Consider the following 23273-nt stretch of genomic DNA (forward strand, 5'->3'; position numbering starts at 1 on the left):
ATTTCTCTGGAGCGTGTCTGTGAGCATTGCTGTGTCATGAGGTGGAGCGTGTCTGTGAGCATTGCTGCATCACGAGGTAGACATGTGTAGGCTTGAAGAGCAACCAGACTTCCAGTGGTGGCCTCCACTCCACACCCCCACCTGCTGGGAGCACGAGCGCCCCACACCCTCGCCAACATTTGGGATTGTCAGTCTTTTTAATTTTAGCCATTCTGGTGGGTGTGCAGTGCTGTCTCTTTGTGGGTTCCATTTCCATCTCCCTGGTGACTAATGATATCGAGCACCTTCACATTTGGAAAAGGTTATAATTTAAATGCTTTTACATAAGGGAATCACTCTAGGAGTCGTTAGCGTGCACCTGAGAGCACAGGCGTACCAAAGCCCAGAATGTCCCATCCCAGTCATCCGCCCCGACAGTTATGAGTCAGACAGACAGGTGTCAGTTTCAGTTACATCTGAAATCACAAATGAGTCGGCAGCTTGGTTAAAAAAAGGCGGCGGGGGGTGGGGGGACACATGTATTTAGAGACTATTTTGAAAATAAAAGAAAATGGAAGACTGTCTTTCATCTTCTATGCCTCCTGCTGGGAAGCCAGGCTTTTGGGGATACTCTACACTGTGAAGACCGTGCTGTGGCTCTCCCTGATGAGGTCATGGGTCACCACCTCAGCCCACACTGTGACAACCTTCACCTGGAGGCTTCTGTGCATTTGTGCATGGTCCTGTCCTCCCCGGTCCCGGCCCTGTGAAGAGGTCCTCTTCCTCTGGTGACCTGCACTGTGCCAACCCCTCCCAGGCATGGGACAATTTCCCCCTGCTCTGCCTCACCCACTGTCCCCTGGGCCCGCTCACATTGTTTGCTTCCCGAGCTTCCCTAGGCCCAGTGTACCCAGAGGAAGAACCTTCTGTGTCTTTGGCTCCTCATCCTGTTTCCACTCCCTGCCAGGTTCTCTACCAGTGCTTGCCTGTTGGTGGTGGATGAAGATTATTCAGGCTCTCCTCCCTGGGGCCTCTTTCTGTGGATATTTGGTTAGTCACCTCATCAAATTCTTAGCAAATGGAACTATGCCTATATATTCTTAAATCTAAAATCTAAAAGACCAAGTATAAGCCACCATTTCCTGCCTTTCTTCATGACCATTGCAGCCCAGCCTGTCACAAGAGGTAGTCTGTTGGCAATATTATGAGGGAGGCATTTGAAAGTGACTGTGGGTACCTAGGCTAGAAATAGGCAAGTGTTTATTAGTATACACCACGAGAATGACTGGACAAGGCAAGAGAGTGGGTGTGCCTCCTCATTCAAAGAAAAAAACCAGTCACAATCAAAGGAGAACAGAAACGTGAGGTGAATGCTATGCCTGGCATCGCTGAATGAGGGAGAGGTGTGTGGACCCAGGTTCCTGGGCAGTGTGGGCATCTTCACTGCCCTGCCGAGAGCCTCACCTACCCAGTACCCTTACCCTGCATCTTCCTGTCTCATGGCTCACAGACCACTTGGGAGCTTATTAAAAAGTGTAAGTTCTGACTCAGAGGCTGGTACTGGGGCCTGAGGTTTGCATTTCTCTGCATCTCCCAGCAACACTGGTGTTACGGATCCAGAGACCTCTCCTGAGTGGCTGGGGCAGAGGCTGAACCAATCGGATTAGTTGTTTGAGGGAATCATCGGTCAGCTTGTCCATGGCGGAGGCTGAACCAATCGGGTTGTTTGAGGGAATCATCGGTCAGCTTGTCCATGGCAGAGGCTGAATCAATCGGGTTAGTTGTTTGAGGGAATCATCGGTCAGCTTGTCCATGGCAGAGGCTGAACCGATCGGGTTAGTTGTTTGAGGGAATCATCGGTCAGCTTGTCTATTCTCCACCCTCTGCAATGGTTCATATGGTATAAGCTAGAGTCTGCTTATTCAGCCCAGGATTTGTGGAAACTTAGTCTTCTAAAACATTGTGGGAACAGGGAAACTGGGAGACAGGTTTAATGTATAAAAAGGGCTGGCGAGCCTAGCCTCCTGAGGACCTATGTTAGGGTCTCCAACACTCGCCTCAAACAGCCATCAGAAAACAGATATTTATAATTACAATTCATAACAGTAACAAAATGACAGTTATGAAGTAGCAACAAAAATAACTTTACGCTTGGGATCATTACAACATGAGGAGCTATATTAAAGGGTCATAGCGTTAGGAAGGTTGGGAACCACTTCCTTGGGTGTTTTAGTCCAGTCAAGTGGACAATCAGCCAATCGTAAAGCTTGCCTTTAGTCAACCTGAATCCTAAGCCAGGGCTCTAAAGTTTCATATTGATCTCAATGCCATATGTATTTAGTCCATCTCAAGTCCCCAGAGTCCTAGCCATCCTAACATATTCAAAACTCCAAGTTCAAAGTCGCCTCCGAGACTTACAGTAATCTCTTAGCTGTCAGCTCTTGTGAAAATCAAAACCAAATTAGATACCATTGTGGTCTTAGTGTGAAATGTCTCCATAGGCCAGTGATTCTCAACCTTCCTAATGCTGCAACCTTTTAGTACAGTTCCTCATGTTGTGGTGGCCCCCAGCCATAAAATTGTTTTTGTTGCTACTTCGTAAGTGTAATGAATCATAATGTAAATATTTGGTAATTTCTGATGGTTTTAGGCAACCGCTGTGAGAGGGTCATTTGAGACCCACAGGTTGAGAACCACTGCCATAGGGCCTTTACTTGATGTTATTTGATCTTGAGGCAGAGTATCACTGTGTAGAGCAGTCTATCCTGGAACTCACAGACTCTACCTGCCTCTGTCTCCAGAGTGTCAGGATTAAAGGCACGCACTGCCATGCCTGGTTTGTAGACCTTTTGGTTTAGCTCATGATCCCCAGCTATGGAACCTCCGAGATGTAACCTCATTGCTGGGAGCAGGCTTTGAGGTTTTAGAGCTTGGCTCTTCTTGCTGTCTTCTTTCTGCTTCCCAACAACAGGTACAATATGGTCAGCTGTTTCCTGCCGTCATTGTGGCTTCCCTTCCACAAGCTGTTGTATCCCTGACTGTTGTCAGGCATCCAGTCACAAAGAGAAGTGACTAACACCTGCACTTCTGGGATACAGAGGTACGGAGCAGCATTCCCATTCCCCAACGGGGTGGGGCCGAAGGTTAGCAAAGACTGAAGCAAGGTCACCAAGGCGTAGCTCTGCGTTTGTCTATCAGGGCTCATGGTGTCATCATCTAGACTATTTGGACTTGGCTACTAGCTCTGTCTCTCAGACAGTGTTGCCCGTGGCACCTGTGGCCTCTCCCCTTGGACTTGGCTACTCGCCCTATCTCTCAGACAATGTTGTCCGTGGCACCTGTGACCTCTCTCTTGCGGCACTCAACACTGTCTGCAGCCTGCCTCATGAATGTCTCATTTTTCTGGCATCTTCGGTATTCTGGGGTCTCCATCGTGACTTTGAGACACTCCTGAGAAAACTGTATTGAGTATTGCGTGGGTCCGAGAGAAACACTGGATGGGTTTGACTTCCTGTTACTTGCTGTGCAGCTGGATTCTGTGGATCCCTTGTGTTTATAGTGTGACTGTATTAAGGCAGTGACTCTGAAGAGCTCCTTCCTTTGTCCTTCCCTAGGATATGTCCAAGATGCCTGTTCGTGCAGCCTGGGCATCATCCCGGCTGTCCTCTCATGGCTGTGACCTGGTGTTTTGCATGGCTTACTTTCTCTACCCTTCATGTGATTTGACTTAAAAAACAAAAACAAAACTTGGTCCTTATCTTAATCTGTTTCATTTTGGTCCTCCTCTTAGTCTGTTTCATTCTATTGTAGCAAATTGATATCCATTGAGTAACATATAAGCAATAGAAGCTTTGACTTTGGGCTTTGGGAAGCCAGTAAATGGTGGCCAAGGAGCCATGTCCCGCAGAGGCTTTCTTGCTGTGTCATTCTGTGGCTGAATGGAGAGGTGCGAAAGAGCCTGCTTGCTTGGGAAGCAAGAGTTCCACTTGCTGTCTTCATGTAACCTGCATCAATCCACACTTGAGAGTGTCCCGGTTCACACTGTCACTTTGTACATTTTGTTTCCAACACGGTCAAACTGCATGCCCAGGGTAGCGATTTTGACACAAGTGTGAGAGTGGAGAGGAGCAAGACTATAGTGTGAAGTCAGGATTGTCTGGGGGCTGGGAGAGCACTCCGGCAGTGTGACGCTGGGACACGCCCGAGGGCAGTGTTACTGGCCAGTGGAGATGCATTTGTTCACAAATGGTGGATGACAACATTGGCTCACCATGTAGGAGAAGGAAACTAGACCTCTACAAAGATCACCAGTAGAAAATGGGGCAACAGTAGATTAAACCTAAAGATTTGAAAGTAAGCTCTGAATCTTTCCAATGAATTATGAGTATCTTTGTGGTGCTTTACGACAAAGGAGGCATTTTATTTTTGGGTTTTGTTAGGCTCTCATATAACTGGGGCTGGCCTTGAATCCCCAATTCTCCTGCTTCCACCTTCTCAGTATTGGGGTTACAGGAATATATATACACCATGCCCAAGAAGGGATTTCTGTCTTTAAAAAATTATTTGTGTATGTGAATATATGTGTGTGTATGTGTATACACATATGTGTATGTGTATATGTGTGCATATATGTATGTGAATATGTGTATATGTATGTGTCTGTATAAGTGACCCAGCATGTATGTGGATGTCAGGGGCAACTTAAGGAGCCAGTTTTCTTCTTATACCCGTGTGTGGGCTCTGGAGCTCAGACTCAGGCTGTCAGGTTTTCGTGACAAGTGCCATTGCCTACTGAATCATTTCTGCAGCCCAGGCAGGATTTCTCACATTACAGAAAGCATTATTATACTGGAAAACACTAATAATGTTATTGCATTAAGTGGAAAAGGATGGCAAAATATAAGGTAAATAGGAAGACTGAAGCTAGGGCCTTCTCTTCCCTTGTATTGATTGCTGTTGAAATGGAAATATTTTGGATATGTTGAGTTAAATAAAGTACACTGTCAGGATAATTGCTTTTATCAATATGGCCATGAGGACATTTTATACGACTTTTATTGGTGGCACCTGTTCTATTTCTCTTGGACAGTGCTGACTTTGAATACATAAAGAGCTTAGCCTGATCAATGAGGAAAAGGAGAAGCCAGTAGGAAATGGACAAAGGATATAAACAAACTGTTAGACTGGAAATGCTGATGGCCGACAGACATCGGAGATGTTTAGTTTTAGTTAAAACTGGGGCAGTGCAAACCAGAATCACAAGAACATGGGCGCCAAGACAGGATTTAAACTAGTTGAACACGAATTGATTTTTTTATTCTTTGAGAACTTCAGACGTGTTTACAATGTATTATCATATCTCTCCCTGTAATTCCACCTTTCCTATGCTACACACTCGTGTCCTTTCCTTTGTGCAATGCACTGAGCTGCCTCGTGCGTGGATGTAGGACCATCTACTGGGGCACAGGCAGCCCACTAAGGCCGGCACCCTTTAAGAAAACTGGCTCTTCCTCCCTGGAAGTCTTCAATCATCAGTAGCTCCTCTGCTAGAGCTGGGGCCCCGAGAGCAGCTCCCTGTTCCTTCTGGAGTGTGAACTAGAGTTTTAAACGTGCAGATGCTGGTCTTTTGGACCAGGGCCCAAGACAGGCGACGAAGGTCTTCATTTTGCAGAGTCACCAAGGCCCTGGGGTAGAGATGGGCGTCACTGCTTCCTGTCTCCTGCTGTTTCATCCCGAACCCCCGTGTTTAGTCATCTCTTTCTTCTCTGGCAGTCTTCATTTCTGACCAAGCATCGGGCTGTCGTCATCCAAGCCTGTTTCCTGTTCTGAGAACTCTTTCTCAGGTGGTGGGTGGAACAGACCCAACGGTGTTAGCACCGCAGTGGCGGCAGTCCCTAAAGAAGGGCTGGTCACGACCCAGGGACCCCAGGAGACATGTAACCACCTATGGAACTGGATGGAGTGTTTACAGGAGGAGGATCCTGTTGGGGCGGCAGCTGCTTCCGAGGACTTTCCAGGCGTGCTGCATGTATGACCCCCAGGAGCAGCAGGACCCAGTGCAGCAAACCTTCGGCCCGCAGCCTTCTGTACACTCCTAAGGGAGAAACAGAAGGCCTTTCAGTAACTGAGTTGTTTTCAGGGGTGCTTTTGCCGATGTAGAAAGGCCAGAAGCATATGGCAAAGAATCTTCTTTTACTTTGAAGAAACACACACACATACACACACACACAGACACAGACGCATGCACGCACACACATGCACACACACAGATACGTGCACGCACACATGTGTGCACACACACACAGTATATAAAGAGGAAGTTACAGTGTGTTCAGTACGTCGTATTTCTAAGTCAGGAAACTGTCAAATACTAGAGCAATGCTTCTCTACCCAGAGATGTTTGGGAAGAGTTCAGGTGCTCCCAGGTGGCGCGGAGAGCATCCTGGCTCATTCGGGCAAGCGTGAGCTAACAGTTGTGCAAGGAGGATGGAGAAGTCGGTACAGTGACTGGGCTGCAGGAAGACTGCGAGCTCCAGAAGCTTTGCTTATCTAGGCCTCCTGCAGCGCTCTGGGCTTTCTCTTTAAAAGTAAAGAACTGAAAAAAAAATTAATTTATGTATGGATGACCTATTTCACAAACCGTATCAGCCAGAGAGTTATTAGACAAGTTCTATGGAGTTGACTATCCTATCCTATGGATATCAATAACTCCAATATTCCTTAGAGCTTGAAACGTGGGCACATGGTCTAATATTCTTTTGACAGGGCAATTTATTATGAAAATAGGAAAGGTACCTTAAGAAAAATCACTCTTTTTCTGTAGTTTTGAATCAGTTTGGCCCTGGGGTTCAAGTTGCTGCTCCCGCCCCCTGAATGCTGAGATACAGCAATATGCCCCCATGCCCAACTCATAAGTCACATTTTGATTGACAATCTGGTTGCAACAGTGCCCAGTCACCGTGGGATTGCTCTGAACTTCAACTTGACAACCTCCATGCAGCAGAACATGCATTGGCTGGGCTGAAAGAGCAGTAATCATCAAGTCTGGCTCCCGAGAGCCCATATTAGGGGACTAGTAATCTGGGTGTCAGAGACGGTAACCCCATGTCTTGACTATTAGACGTGTGTTGGTCAGCTGAGGTTGCTGTAACAAAACACTGTGGACTGTGACTTATGAACAATGGAAGTTTCTTTCCTTTGCAGTTTTGTAGGCTGTGGAGGCCAGAGGTCAGGGTTTTGGGGGGGCTCTGTTCTGGTGAGGCCTCTTCAGGTCTCAGATTGCCACCTTGTTTCTATGTCCTTGAATGCTGAGAAAGGATCCAGAGAGTTCTCTGAGGTCCCTATTCTGTGGGCACTAATTCTGTTCACGATAGTGCCATCCTCACGATAGGTCTACCCTCTAATGCTATCCCACTGTGGGTTAGGAGTCCGTAGGTGACTGGAAAGAAGACACAAGCCATCTGTCTATGGCACCCGCCCTCCAGTAAAGCCTTTGGGGACAGAGAGGTGTCTCCTTGTATTGGATCTCGGGTTTGTACTTTCTTGAGTTACCTACCCAATACATTTCTCAAAAGTGTGTGTGTGTAAGATGTCATGCCTGGATATTTCTCTTACATGTTTTCAAAGGGCTGCATGGAATCCCCACTTCCCTAGTCTACTTCTGACTTGATCTACAGATGAAGCTAACTAAGCCTTGGTTTTGTAATTCCTCAGACACATGAGAGAATATCGCTGAGCTATAAAAATGGAGTCCTTGTCTTGATTACCACAAATAGCACTGCATGGCATGGCTATACAGAGATTTTTGCCAAGTGCTGACCTTGAGACCTTGGGGCATGTGCTCCGGAGAGGTATAACTTGAGTCGGTTGGCATCTCTGTTTTCAGATTTTGTGAGGAGCTTTTGCACCAATTTCCATAGTGACTTCAGTAGTTTGCACTCCTCTGGCAATGTTGAAGGTTCTTACTGTTATGTATTCTTTTTTGGTTTTTGTTTTTGAGACAGTGTTCTTCTGTATAATCCTTATTGTCCTGGGACTAGCTCTGTAGAACAGGCTGGCCTCAAACTCAGAGATCCTCCTGTCTCTGCCTCCCAAGTGCTGGGATTCAAGGCTTGTGCCACTACCCTCTGGCTTGTATATTCTTGATAACTGGTAAATATTTCATCAGTAATTTCCAAAATCAGCCATCACCATGTACGGACCTCTCCTGGTGCCCCACAGTGCCTTCCTCTTAGATGCCGTGTGCTGTGGTCTGCACGGCTGCCTTTTAAAATAACTGCTCTCCCCAGTGCTTCCTCCTGACTTGACAGTGGACACCCAATTGTTTAGGATGAGACTTTGGCTTCATCTTGGTTCTGTGTCCTCTCACACACCCCGCGTCTATTCTAGCAGCAAATCTGTCTTCATGATAGAGAATCCATGCATATCTCCAGCTTGGGCCAACGTCACCTGCTCAGCTTCTATGGTACATGCTTCTCTGGTCTCCTGGGGCCAATTCTGCCCAGCACTCAGAGTTAATGCAGAAGATTGACCACTGACTAAAGTGCTGCAGGGCTCTTGGCTGCCTTGAGGGCTTGGGTACCCCTCCCTCAGTTCATGCTCCCCCAGCCTCTGGGCCACCTGGGGATGCTCTGATGGACTTGCCCAGGTCTGGCTTTGCTCCTGCTGTTTTTCTGACCGAGTTGCTTCCTATCCTTGTTCCAGGGGCATGTGTTCCCTTGCCTCCTTCAAAACTGGGTCCAGACACTCTCTGTGAGTCTGCTGCACCCCTAGATCCTGCCATGCACCCACATTCCGGTCTTGTTCCTCACGGCCGTCTAACACACATGAAGCCGGCAGTGTGTACGCTTTCTTTCCCATCAGAGGGAAACACTCCTGAGGGCAGAGATCTAGCCGTTCATTGATGTCCCTACACCTTGTGCCTCATGGTGATGGTCTCTGCTCGTTTGCGGATAAGTAAATGGTTGACCGAAAAGTTGAAAACGTTGAGAACTGGGGACTTGACGGCCTTGTTGCCTCTTCTCCAGCTTCGGGGGTGGGGGTGACAGCTCTTCCCCTCAGGGTTCCCAGAGCTCACTGGTGATGCCTGGGCTGTGTGCCTCTGACCCACGTCCCGTCTTCCTTTCTAGACTGGCCTTATTGTTGCATGCTACCACGGCTTCGTGGACACTGTGGTGGCCCTAGCGGAGTGCCCCTACGTCGACGTCAACTGGCAGGACAGCGAAGGGAACACAGCCCTCATCACGGCTGCACAGGCAGGTAAGAGCCGGCCTTCATCTCCCCGGGGAGCTGCTGCTGGGCAGTGTTGGCACCCGTGGTGCCTGAAAGATGGAAACGGATCTGCTCGCAGCAGGCGCCAGGAGGGGGCACCCATTCTCCCCACGCTCCTGGAATAGCATGTTTACCCACTGAGGGAGGATTCAGAATGGAGATTCCCCCAGCCAGCGTCTAGGCAGGCTTGCCTGCCACTCAGAGCACTGATACCCCCAAGACCGGGTGTCATGGCACCGGCGGGCAGGAGTCGCAGTCACGTGCCTTACTAACAGTTACATAATTGGGTACACTGAGAAGGTGACCTTACACTTCACCTATAAAGAAGCGCCAGGGACAGCTCTCCGAGCTTCAGAGAATTCAGGTGCCAGAGTGAGACGAAATTAGAGTCGTGTGAATGTGGTTCCAAGTACGTGTCACGGTCGTCTCCACCATGAACTAATGCACTGCGACTCCCGTGGGTTTGCTTGCACTGCATTCAGGGGGTGGAGATGTCCCTCAGTTGGTAGAATGCTTGCCTAGCAGGCTCAATGCCCTGCGCTCAATCCCTAGCGCTGCCCAAGTCAGGGCTCAGCTGTGCTTATCTGTGACGCCAGCACTCAGGAGATGCGTGCCGTGGGGGCGAAGCTTAGGATCGCAAGGTCATCCTTGGCTGTACTTGGAGGTAGAGATGAGCTTGGAATATGTGAGGCCCTGTTTTCAAATACCTAAATAAGAAAATACATAAAAAAATTATAAAAATTATATATATATTATACTATGTATATAATATATTCCATTCAATCACTTTAACATAAATGCTTACACTATCTCAAACAGTTGTGTAACTGATTTTTCCCTACATTTTTAGCTTCTATAGATCATAGTCAGCCCTTTGTATTTTGAGATTTCCTGTCTGCAGATTCAACATGGATAGACAACACATTGTTTTAACTGGATCCAGAGCAAGGGCTATAGATAGTTTAGTGATAAAGCGCTTGCTAACCAAATATAAGGTCCTGGATTTGGTCCTGAATGAAACAAACAGCAGCAATAACAAACCCCACGCAAATAAAAATAGTATGTCAGCACTAAGCACATACAGACGGCTTTCCTTGTCGTTATGGGCTTAAAATACAGTGTAACACATATTTGTCATATTTATGCTTGCATTTGTTTCTGTAGCTAATGTGGGGGATGTTTCAAGCACACAAGAGGATTGTGCTGATTATATGCCAATACAATACTCTTTTTAAAAATGTAAAAATTATTTAACTTTATGTGCATTTTGCCTGCTTGAATGTCTGTGTGCCACACTCATGCAGTACCCATGGAGGCCAGAAGAGGGCGGTAGATCCCCTGGGACTGGAATTACTGTTGGTCATGAGCCACCAGTGGTGCTGAAAAACAAACCTTTGTCCTCTGGAAGAGCAGTAAGAGCTCATAACCCGGGAGCCATCTCTCCAGCCTTGAGAACCTGAGGACTTTGGTATCCACAAGGGTCCTGGTCCTGTCCTCACAGGTAGCAAGAATGACCATCTGTTTCATCAGTCATGTTCTTAGCGGCAAGTAACACAGCTGCCTGTGGCTAAGCCAGGAAGAAGAGGCCTCTGCATTCTGAAGGGGTGTGGGGAGCTTGGGTGGTGTCTTAGGGTTGCCATTGCTGTGTTGAAAGACCACGGCCAAAACAACTTGGGGAGGAAAGGGTTTCTTTGGCCTATACTTCCACAACACTGCTCATCACAGAAGGAAGTCAGGACGGGAACTCAGACAGGGCAGGAACCTGGAGGCAGGAGCTGATGCAGAGGCCATGGAGGGGAGCTGGCTTGCAGCCTGATCCCATGGGGGCCTTATCTCAGTGGAGGTTCCCTCCTCTCAGATGGCTCTAACTTGTGCTCTTGACTGTGGATGTGATGTGACTAGCTGCTTGAATTCCTGCCTCAGTTTCCCCTCAGTGATGGACTGTGACCCAGAATTGTCAGCTGAATAAACCCTTTCCCCCCAAATTTCCTTTTGTCAGGGCATTTTATCACAGCCATAGAAAAGAAATGACCACGTGGCATGGTAGCCGTTGAGAGAGCTGCCTGACGTGGGTGCTGGGGGCCAAACTTAGGTTTTCTGGAGAGCAGAGTTCTCTTAACATGGAGCTGTTTCTCCAGCTCCCATGCCCTTAGGAGGGGAGAACTGAGGAACAGCCGGAGGTCACTGAGCCATGTCCACAGCCCTCTTGTTCCTTTGAGACATGGTCCCATTACGTTGCCCCAGCTGACCTTCGACTTATCAACTGTCCTAGCAAAACTTCAGGCTTATCCCACTGTGCCAGACGCTTCATTTGTAAAACAGATTTATTTTCAAATTGTGTGTGTGTAATAATGTGCTTACAAGTCCAGGTACCCATGGAGGCCAGAGACATATTTTCCTGGAACTGGAGTTATAGTGATTGAGAACCACTCGATATAGGAGCTTGGGACCAACCCTGGATCCTCTACAAGAGCATACTCTTGATCATCCAGTATCTTTCCAGCCCTATTTGAAAAACAGATTTCTTTTTATTATTTTTAAATGGTGTGTGTATGTGTATGTGTGTTCGTGTGTGCAAGCGTGTGAGTACAGGCTAGCCCTTCATTTTAAAATAATCCGCCAATCACCTCCCATCACCAGGGTCTTGTTTTACCTTCCGCCTTCTCTCTCCTCTTTTTTTCTTCTATTGTTTTAAAGAACAGATTAGAATTTTGGCAAACCTTTGCTTTCCTAGCCCTGCCCTGCCGCTTCCCGTAAACCCAGCTTTCATACCCGTGGCACACTGCTCCTGTGCCCGAGGGGCAGTCAGGCACTCTGCTCTCCTCTTGTACCTTGGAAGGCGTCCGGGACAGGTGGCTTCTCTTCCTCCAGCCCCTGCTGCCCCAGCTCTGGCATCTCCCCTTCTGGTAGGGGTTCCCAGGGAATTCCTGTCCGGCTGGGAGGCTGCGTTTCCAAAGCCAACAGCTCCCTCTACTGGCCTGCTGTGGAGAACTGCAGGGAGTCAAACCAGCCAAGACTACGGACCACCCAAATTCTCTAACAGCTTTTTCCATTTCGAAAGCAGCCTTGAATAAAGGAAGACATTTTTCACCTGCCCCTGTTCTTAGTGACAGCAAGACTCAGCCACAGTTGGTGCTTGTGACAATGTTGAATGAGATGGTGATTAATTACGGCGGTGGCCGTTTAATCTTAAATGATCGGGCTCGTGGCTTGATGACCATGAAGTGTCTGACAAGGGAGCGCCTTCCGAGGGAGAAGTGGTCATGTTCTAACCTTCTTATTGGATAGATATTCACTGTCCCTGGAGTCTGCAGCCAGTTGGAGGGCTGTGGCTCACCTTGTCACCAGTGGGTTCAAATCGTGTTGCAAACCCAGGGAAGAAGGAGTGTTGGGAAGGACAGTCCAGCAGGCAGCCAGGCAAAGGGAGGCTGGGTGTTGTGGGCGGGGCGTATACAGAGACAACAGGTTAGAGAGTTCCTGAGGGCTTAGCAGAGGAGCTGTAGACACCCAGAGATGCTTGTATGTCAGTGTCCATGGTGCCGCTATTCATAGTAGCGAAGTTGTACACCAAACCCAGGCGTCCAGCAACTGGGCTGTATAAAGAAATGCTGTATATGTACATAATAGACTTTTTTCAACCATAAAAAGGAAGTTATATTTTTTGTAGGAAAATGGATACGACCAGAGTCAAATTTCCAGAAAGACAAATCTCGTATGCATTTCTCAGTCGTGACTCCTTGTTCTGCATAGTAGCTACACGACCATGCATACATCCACAGCACCAAAGCAGAAATAAACAACAGTGGTTCTCAATCTGGGGGTCGAGACCTCACAGGGGTCGACTGTCAGGTATCCTGCTAATAGGTAATCACATTATAGTCTATAACAGTAACAGATGTACAGTTATGAAGGAGCAATAGAATAATCTTATGGTTGGGGTCAGTTAGCATGACATGAGGAGCTGTATTAAAGGGTCGCAGCTTCAGGAAGGTTGGGAACCAGTGCTCTATGGGAACAAAGGGAGCTAACGGAATGGGGGAGGGGTGGGAGAAGTGAGTAGTATGAGGAGAGTGTGCTCAACGCAGCACTCGAGTGTGTGCACACGTGTGTGAGTACGTGTAAAAAAGCTTGGGAAAGAACCCAAGCCATAACACAAAGGAAATCTGCGAGGTCACCGGGCGGGGAAGGGAGGCTGCGCGGTTGGGGGACAGAGGGTGAAGAAGAGACGCTCACCACAGAGGTGAACTGTTGTCCGAGGTGCACGAGCCACTGAGGGTTCTGAGTGGCTGCTGTGGTCAGAGGCTTCTTCCTGGACCACACATGTTATAGGTGAAGGATGGGCAGCAGGGAAGCCAGGGTGGCCAGTCGGAGGAGTGGCTGCAGACAGAGGATATAGCGTAGCCCAGATCAGCGGGTAGACACGGGCACAGAGAAGCTAGGATGGGACATGTTGGCAGACAGGGAAGAGGGGGGATTGGCAGAATTGCTGACTGGTGGCACGTGGGAGATGGGGAAGGTTTGGGATGAAGCCCAGACTCCTGGCTTAGATAACTAGTGCCATCCATCACGGAAGACATGCTGCGGGAGAGGAGTGGGCCGGGAGGGAAGGTGTTTGGGATGTGATGCAACGGGTTTGGCTTAGTCGTGGGACTAAGGATAAATATCCGGTAGACAGATATTTAGGTGCGAAACTAAGAAAGGACAGAAATAGATGTGGGCAAGTTGGAGATTTGGGGATAATAACTGAGTGCACGGAGCGTGGGGCTGATGGCAGGACCGTGTGGATGAGGAGAGGGCCTCTCCATCGTCTCAGGAACAGGAAAAGCAGAGAGGTGGGGGGTCAGAGGGAGAGATCCTGGAGTACTCATGGGAGACAGTTCCGTGAATGAGGGAGGGGACCGTGATCAGTACTGGGGGGGGGGGGGTGTCAAGTATCAGAACGGACAGCCATTGAGTTCACCACAAGGGGTCGCTGGAGAGCTGTTGGGAGGATTCCGACAGAGTTTGAGGGGTGTCAGTATCAGGTGAATGCTGCATGAGTCCTAATTGGTCTTTACAATAAAATCCCAGAGTCAGATGTAGGGGTGAAATCTGAGGGAACAGAGAAGCAGAGCGGTCAGCCACTAGTTCTTACCTCTACCAGTGCTCAGACCAAAGGTGCCATCCTGTCCTCAGACTGGTGGTTTTAGACTGCTATCTCCGACTGACTGCTTCAGACTGCTGCCTCAGACTGCGTCTGAGCTCCTGTCTCCTCCCACCTTACATTCCTCTCTCCACCCAGCCACGTCACTCCTGTCTCCACCTTTCCAGTGCTGGGATTAAAGGCTTGAGCCAACACCACTGCCTGGCTCTGTTTCTTTTTTAGAGGATCTCATGTAGCCCAGGGTGGCTTGTTTTAGAGCAAGCTCTTTTTTTCCTTTTCATTTTCTTTTCTATTGATTTTTATTGAGCTCTACAAACAATTGCCTGTTTTTTTCTTTTTATTTTATTTTGTATTTTGAGACAGGGTTTCTCTGTGTAGCTTTGGTGACTGTCCTGGAACTAGCTCTTGTAAACCAGGCTGGCCTCAAACTCTCAGAGATCCATCTGCCTCTGCCTCCAGAGTTTTGGGATTAAAGGTGTGTGCCACCCCTGCCTGCAAGCTCTCTTGAGTATAGTGGTGACCCCACAGTTATGTTGGGCACCACTTGTGCCCATTCCTTGGGCAGGGTGAGGCTCACTGTGGGGAGGTAGGGAGTCTCTGTGGCGAGCCTGCTCTTGAGATGGAACCAACTCCTGTAAGGTGTAACTATGTGTTTAATATAAATACACATGCATACATGAGTGCACACACACACACACACACAACTCACTTGTTCTTCGCTGGTCAGGTCTTCCTGGGGGATTAAAGCAGCACCTCTCCCATGGCTGTCAAGGATGTATTGCTACATCCATGAGCTCACCCCACTCCCATCTCTACTTTCCCTGACTTTCAAGGAGGAGGAACAGTTAATGTTTATGCTGTCTGGCAAGCACCAGGCCCATCTTTATTTTCTACTGAACACAGGCATCAGCGTGGTAGAGGTGCTGTTCTCCCTTCTGGAAAGGCCTGGGGCAGGTAGTGACTCTTAGGCCATCAGAGCTCCAGACTGCAGTTAGAGCCGCTCCCCATGTTGGGTTTTCTGACCTTAACACAATATACATAAAATATCCACATAATGGGCAGTTGGCTCTAGATTTTGTTTTCTTCTCTCTGCCCATTCAAGTTGCCAAGGGTGTGTGTGTGCGTGTGTACACAAACAGCACCTGCTGCAAATTGTGACTGACACACAGTGTCACGCTTTGATAGAAAAAGACTGAAACAAATGGCAATTTGTTTCACTGAGACCAGGTCTAAGTCCGACTGTTGTGTGACAAGCGTTCACGCGGAACACAAGCTAACGAGATCGAAGGTCATCTACTACTGCACCGGCTTTAGAGCCATTGCTTTACCATGGTCTCGTGACCCCAGCTTCATCCTGACCCCTGACAGAGGAGGCCAAGTGACCAGTGAGTCCTAACAGCACCGTCGCAAGTTGGAACCTGTGTGCTAGGTAGGCTGGAGCCGCAGCCTGGGTCTTGTTGGCTTTGTAACGTTGGCAAGGTGGTGACCCACCATTTCACACTGTGGCTGAGCTCGGTGGTAAACCGTAGCCCAGCTTCCTAAGAATCGGAACTCTGGTTTACGTGCTTGTTTGTTTTAACATTTAAGTTGGTAACGGGCCAACTCCAAGGATTGAGTTTGCACAGTGTGACAGCGGTCTGGAGTATACAATGTCCTCTGCGAGGGGTCATAGAGGTCCCAGTCTGGATACCTGTGTCACTTGGGTGTGGTTGGACTGACTGGAGGCACTCGGTGTATTGGGTTGATTTAGTATTGTGCTCACAGTGGAAGGACTGGGAAGGGGGTGAAGGCTGAGGGCATATGTGCCCCCTCTCCCTTCCACCTCCATCCTGAAAGCCGCTTTGCTGGGATTGCAGCCAGATCAGGGAGTTGGGTTCTCAGAGCTACCACCAACTGCAGACAGAAGTCTGTGGCAAGCAGGGGAGCCCCTAGGTGTTTCTTGGTCCTTTGCTGTGCCACCCATTCCGTCTCTGCCCCAGAATCACGCTGGGAAGGGGACTCTGGGCCCCAGTGGTCTGAGTTCCCTAAGTAGAGGTCCAGGGAAGGGTGGTGTACAGAGAGGGTGGGGATGCCCCTGAGGCCCCGTGCCTGTGGGCCCAACAGCAGAGCTGAAAGGAGCGCGGGTAGAGTGGGGTAGAGGAGGGAGACTCAGACAGCCTGGGCTGCCCAAGAATGGAGTGACTTTGGGCACCCGGAAGCTCCCCCAAGATAGAGGGAGTTCTGCAGTCTCTCATTGCTAAGGATTGCCTGCCATCTGCAGGGTCAGGATGGAGATAGAAGATAAGGGGAGGGGAAGTCCTTGAACACAGGGAGGGGGGCAAAGAAAACTCGTTTTGTCTGACGTGGATGGTCTTGAAATAGCGATAGCAATGGATGTGATTTTTCCATAGCCCCCTTCAGGGAGTGTGAGGTAATGTCTACTTTCTTGGTTGTGGAGGAGTGGTGTTTGGTTGCTCTTGTGTTCTTGAGGGCGCAGACCAAGAATACAGCTAGCCAAATTGTAGTGTGTAAGTCAGCCCCCTTGGTTATCTAGCTCCAGTGACAAGGCTGCTGTAACTGATTTTGATCCCGGAGGGTGGGTAGGGAGGAATAAATCACAGAAGGACTAGGGAAGGTGGACAAGTTGGCCGGTCCGGCCGAGAGTGGCTGGGGTGGGAGATTTAGCAGCCATTTCTGCTATGCAGGTAGTTTCCTGCTGGTCATGTGATCCTTGCCAGCAGGCCCATAAGGCAAGTGCCTGGTGTTCAAAAGTTCTGGGAGTGAGCAGAAACCATATTCTGTTTGTGAGAAACAAGCTGATAAAGATTTTTATGGCCGTGCCTATGTGTGTGTGTGTGTATATATATGTGTGTGTGTGTGTAGGGGTGAGGAGGACCAAAGGGAGGCAGAAATACATCCTATTATAGGTGGTAACCAGAGGTGCCCAACACGAATTAAGATATAGTCTTGCTTTGATGGATTTCCCCACTGAACCTCCATCCTTGGAGATATTTCCCAGGCTCCTTTGCAGCCTGGCTTCTGTTTGCTGTGGGACGCAAGTGACCTACACTGTGTGTTCCAGGCAGTATCTCCCACTTTCCTGGGCTCCCTATGACCGGGAGAATTGTGATGGGGATTGAGCGAGCGTGCACGAGTGCGCACGCACGCACACACACACACACACACACACACACACGCACACACACAGGTGATAGCCAATACGGCGATGAGCAGTTTCTGTCCTTCTCTGCCACACAGAAGTGATCACCTATCTAATTCTCTTTCAGGGCATGCCACCATCACCAACTACTTGCTGAATTATTACCCTGGTCTGGACCTAGAGAGGCGGAACATATTTGGCTTCACAGCCCTCATGAAAGCGGCCATGCAGGGTAGAACGGAATGTGTGCGAGCCCTGATGTTAGCAGGTAAGGTCCGCCTGTCCAGTGTGGTCTCTAGGCTTGTGATGCACCAAGAGAGAGCTCCTCGAAAGAACGCATCTTAAATAGACCCGTACCATTCGCAGAAACAGTGACAGTAAGGAATATATCTATCTATCTATCTATCTATCTATCTATCTATCTATCTATCTATCTATCTATATCTATATATCTATCTATCTATCTATCTATCTATATATATATATATATATATATATATATATATATATATATATATATCTTTACTGTATGGTTGTCATCCTTGGAGTTTCTTTGAAAAGCCGAAAGTAAGCTGGGTTATATAGCTCGGTCCGCAGCACACTTTTACGGCACACACAGACGTCCGAGATCTAGTCCTAGCACAATACAGAACTAGCTGTGGTGATGGGTGCCTGCAACCCCAGCACTCAAGATGCAGAGGCAGGAGGATAAGGAGTTCAAAGCCATTCTCTGCTACAAAGCAAGTCTAAGGCCAGCCCGAGATACCTGAGATCTTGTCTACATCTGGTAAAGAAGAGTCCAAAGTAAATGAGGTCAGGGCTTTCCCATGAGGGCTGACCACAGCCCTGGCCATTTCCTGAACCCCCCACTGCTCCCTGCTGACATCTTCTCTCCCCAGTCTGTCTACCGGCTCTCTAACTGTGCTCAGATTTATTCCTCAAGAGTGGATATTCTGGGGACTGGGTGGATAGCTCAGTGGGTAGAGCCATGCGCCATGTGCCTGAGCACTGGGATTGGGATTCCACACTGGGGAGATGAAGACAGGAAGGGAATCTCAGGAATAAGCTGGCTAGCTAGACTACCTGAATGGAGGCGCTCCAGGATGCGGATTCCTGACGTCCACTGGGCCTCCACATGCATACCTCCTTATGTGCATGTGTGTATATGCACCGGAACACACGTGCACATGGAAAGAGATGTTCATTCTGGCCTCACATGTATCCTAAGGAAGATGACCCAGGTGGTGGGGATGGGTTGGGGAGGGGCTGCTCCTGCAGAACCTCCATGGGGCTATTGTTAGGCCACAAGCTGGATCAGCAAGAATGTACCCTTACATCACCTGTCCTTGACTCCCCGAATACTTCCCCAACCTCCTCTTTCTCTCTCTTCTCCCTGAGACAGAATACGATAGCACTTCGTAGACGTTTGATAAACCCGCCATGTGAAAGTCCTTATGACTGATCTCTTCAGTCCTGTTCCTGACTTGAACCTGAAAAAGATCATGGCTAGGTCAACACGAGCAGGTGTCTTGTGTCTTTGAGAATTAATTGAGAAAAAAAGAACATAAAACGCACATAATAGTGGGTTTAGAACTAACATCTAACACCGCAGAGGGTGCTGCTGTTACTTATGTGGTTGCTTTAAATAATCTTTGTTCTCCGCACCAGGTGTAGCCGGTCCTGAAGAGCCGGGGCGTATTAACAGTATCTATGTGCTGTTCTCAGTTCTAGAGGCTGGGAAGCCTGACATCAAGGCACCAGCAGATTTGATGTCTGCGAGGAATCCAGTCCTTGTGTCTTCACATAGCAGGGTCAAGCTGTCCCCTTGAAGATTGTTTACAAAGGGCATGAATCCCACTTGTGGGGCCTGACTCTCTGGACAGGAAATGTCCTAACGTTCCCAGCTCTTAATACCGTCACAGTGGGTACAAAGTCCCAGCCTGTGAGTTTTTGAGGACACCAAGGTCAGATCACAAGTCTCCTCTGATCCCCGTTACCCAAGGGTGGTGACATTGTTCTAGACATTGGTTCTTCCCATGAATGCCCTATTTCTGTTCTGTGTCCCTGGCTGGCTCCCACGTGCGGGTCCCATGTCCTCTGTTCCATCCGGTCTGTGGCAGTTGCTCTGTCTTTGCCAGTTGTTTGTGCATTGTACAGCATCTTCCCATCTCATCCTTGTGATTAGTCTGCAGTTGTGGGCTTCACAACCTTGGATTTTCTTTCCTCTTGCTTTAATCTATGTCTTAGAAAATACTTCAAGAAAAACACCCCAGATTTAATGAACAACAAAAGAAGCTTGGAAGATAGAAAACTCTCTTGGAAAAAAAATCATAATTAGGATTGACTCCTGGGACTGATTAGATCCTAGGACCCATATGGTGGAAGAGAACCAATTCCTGCAAGTTGTTCTCTGATGTCCACATGCATGGCATGTGTGCATGTATGCACGTATACGCATTCGATAAATACATCCATGTTAAAGGGTATTTTAAAATGAATCCCACCGATTGTGCCTTTTGTTCAACTGAGTTAAATTTTTAAAAGCTAGATATCAGGGTCAGCAGAGGTAAGGTCCTCCTGTCCCATTTCAACGAGAACTAGTCATTTCTAATTAAATGGTGATTATCTGAGGCTATGGTGCTGGATGAACGCTTTGTCCATTTTCACTGTGTCAAGATCTAGCTATAGCTAGATGGAGATCTTTAATGATTTTATGTTCTTCAACCCAAAAGTTAGGGTGTCAATCTCATCAAGTGCACTTCCCCCCCAATTAATTAATTTGAACTATCAATTCTTTTTGGCAGGAAGTCACTATTCCTGTCATTTCTTCTTAGCTGTCCTGCAGTTTCAGGCTCAGCTGCAGCCTTTAAAGTTTCTCAGAAACGCCTTCCACAGCCTCTGGAAGATGAGGCCATTTCGGGCTCGATGTTAACATTGCTCTTTCCACCCCTGCCTGCTGTTTGCTTACAGATTTGACATAAGGTCTCTAAACTTAACTCTTCCCCATTGATCTCTACAACCAGCGTGAGCTTCTCCCCTCCACTGAAGTATAGAATAATTGTCAGGAGTGCACCTTGCTCGCTGTTGGCGGCATTGTGTCAAGCGCAGCAGAAACGAGCCCAAAGCCAGGAGTGCAGCTTCCTGTGCAGCCTGTTGCTTACCTGCGCATGGACCTGTCTCCTACCTCTCCGGACCTCAGACAATGACAGATGCCTGATGGCAGCCGTATCACAGGAAGTTGTAGGTGGGATTTTGTTCACATGAGGACAGGGTGCCTACCTTGAAGGAAGCTGTAATACATGCTGTATACAATCAGCTTTCATTGTTGGTACATTTACACGATCAGGAGTTACTTGTGAATGAATAAAAAATAGAGCATAGTTTTCTCTTTGAAAATCATCCTTGGGATGAGGTGTTCGTGCTAAGAAGAATGTAACGTCTTGACACCAGTGACACATGGAGCTAGCTCAGTCCTTGTGGAGGCCATCTTGCCAATGTAGGGTTTCCATTTACCAGATGACTGGAGCACCCTCCAGCTGGGACACCCCAAAAATGCTCACGAATATTGCCAGATGACCCCCCTGGGATGTGGTTGTCTCCCACAAAGAGCCACAGATACAATTAATTAAAGTGGGATACAATACATTAAAAAAAAAAGGAAGAGACCTTCCTGTTCCAGCGTCCACCCCCCTTAGGGTGCTCCTGATGGGAGCACTTAGCCTCTGGAATGTTCCAGTTCACACCTGTCTTAGCTTATAATTATCAGGAAGCTGAGCTGAGCTTTCCTTTTAGAGGAGATGTATTTTAAAGGAAACCAGTGTATGAGTGGACAGCCTCCCTGAGTTTGTTAGACAGCAGTAAGGATACCTGCTGGGATATTTTCAAATACTCACCACTATTTTGATTTCTTAATACCATTTAAATACAGTAGTATTAGGAAAATGGAGATATTCCTAGGTACCAGTTGCCTGTGCATAGAATGCATTTAAGTACAGTGGAGAACAGTGACTCAGAAGCAGACTACAGAATTAGCCCATGATTTTTTTTTAAAAGGCACACACAATACTACATACTAATGTAAAACACATGTATCTCATTCTATTTTTTTTTTTTTTTAGAATGCAGGATTTTTTGGTTCCTGAGTGCTTTTATCACCAGATTTGAGTTTCTGGCTTGCAATTTTATCGCATTCAGTTGTTACCACTTCTCCTAGAATGATGAATGATTGAATTGGCTGACCCCCTAAACCCGTTAGCTTTCTCCACAGTCGGCAGCACATGGGCACACGGCAGCCCTTATCTGCATTGTCAGGTAGGATAAAATGTTAGGATTATCGGAACTCTGGATTTAATGACAGATGCAGCCAATTCTGCAAACCGACCCAGTGGCTGTTTGGACAGGCTTCCTGATAATGTCAGCCATTCTGATAAGCATCAAAAGGGACATGCGGCACCTTGTTAACCCACTGGAATATTAATGCATCGAAGTGACAGGTCTATTTCCGTAAGTGGCTCCAAGGAGCTGTGTCAACGATGTGATTTCTTCCCCCCATGGAGGTTGCCAGGTTCCAGACCCGCTTAAACAGAGTTCACTTTATTCCCGAAGTGTGATATAATTGCTGCAGCCTTGGAGGAAGAATGTGAAGCCTAGCACCCCCCTGTGGTTCTTGGGAATCAAACAGATTGAAAGGGAGATGAGCACACCTCGGACACTAGTCCTTGTGTGTGTGCTTCCCTCTTAGACAAACCCTCACGGCTTGCTTCTCAAAAACCGGGCGATTTGTGTCAACACAGAAGTTGCTTTCAGTTTATGGAAGACAGACATTTTCTGTTCAAGTTATGAGCCCGGAAGATGCCCACTAGCAGGGATTCTGCACTGAAGAGACCCAAGGAGAAGTTTTTGTAGAATGTGACCTTAGGAAGAGGCACTGTGGGGAGGGAGGCAGGAGCGACGGTCCCCTTGTGGGCCACTGGATGACAGCCTGAACTCTGAGAGGCTCTGACCCCCCAGGAATGCCAGCTGAAGGCCCGGGGAAGCTGTATAGTGTATCCTTTGGCTGACTTCCCAGTAGTGCCAGGTCCCCACTTGCTGAGTGTCACGGGAGATTGCCATCCCTGTGTTGGAAGGTGGCCCTTGCATCACAATTGACTGTACTTTCAGGGCCTAAGTTAGGTCAGAGCAGGCACACTGGAGGTGACGTCACACTGGTCTGCAGTGCCAGGAGGGAGGACAGATAACATGGAGGGTAGCTACTGGGACAGAAAAGGAAAGAAGTGGCACATTCCTGCTTCCTGCTCCATCTCCCTCTCATTGGCCCTCTGGGCCTGGGTCTTCAAGCCTCCCAGGGGAGAGTGTTCCTGAGACCGAGTGATAAAAGGCCCACCTGTTCTCCGTAGCGCTTGCTTTTGATGGTCCCAGTAACAAAATATCCCATCCTGGAAATTATTTAAAGGCGGCAGACATCGGTTTCTCTCAGCTCAGTAGAAGCCATGGGTCAGCAGATCCTACCCAGGGTTGACCTGGTTCCATGATATCATAGACCCTGCTTCTTTTCTTTTGTCCACCAGTTCTCCTTAGTCTGTCTACTTATCACCTTGCTCGTGTGTGTGTTTATACATACATGTGTGTACATTGGTGTGTATGTATGTATGTGTGCACATTGGTGTGTATGTATGTATGTGTGCACATTGGTGTGTATGTATGTATGTACATTGGTATGTGTGTTCACGCATGTGTGCACAT

The 23273-nt window shown here is 48.1% G+C and overlaps 1 protein-coding gene across 3 annotated transcripts in view; it reads left to right on the forward strand.

The window, feature by feature from the left end:
- The window catches only part of Ankrd33b (ankyrin repeat domain 33B), a 64325-nt gene that overhangs the window by 35000 nt on the left and 6052 nt on the right, over nt 1-23273 (forward strand). For 2 of the 3 annotated variants that reach the window (XM_057790042.1, XM_057790044.1), the window contains exons 2-3: nt 9108-9237; nt 17659-17799. In XM_057790042.1, the coding sequence (XP_057646025.1) occupies nt 9108-9237; nt 17659-17799 (271 nt within the window). Of the gene's footprint in view, nt 1-2967; nt 3080-9107; nt 9238-17658; nt 17800-23273 lie in introns of those variants that run through there. The other variant, XM_057790043.1, reaches the window with a different exon arrangement.

The sequence above is a fragment of the Chionomys nivalis genome, chromosome 15 (genome assembly GCF_950005125.1).
Source record: "Chionomys nivalis chromosome 15, mChiNiv1.1, whole genome shotgun sequence".
Lineage (NCBI taxonomy): Eukaryota > Metazoa > Chordata > Mammalia > Rodentia > Cricetidae > Chionomys > Chionomys nivalis.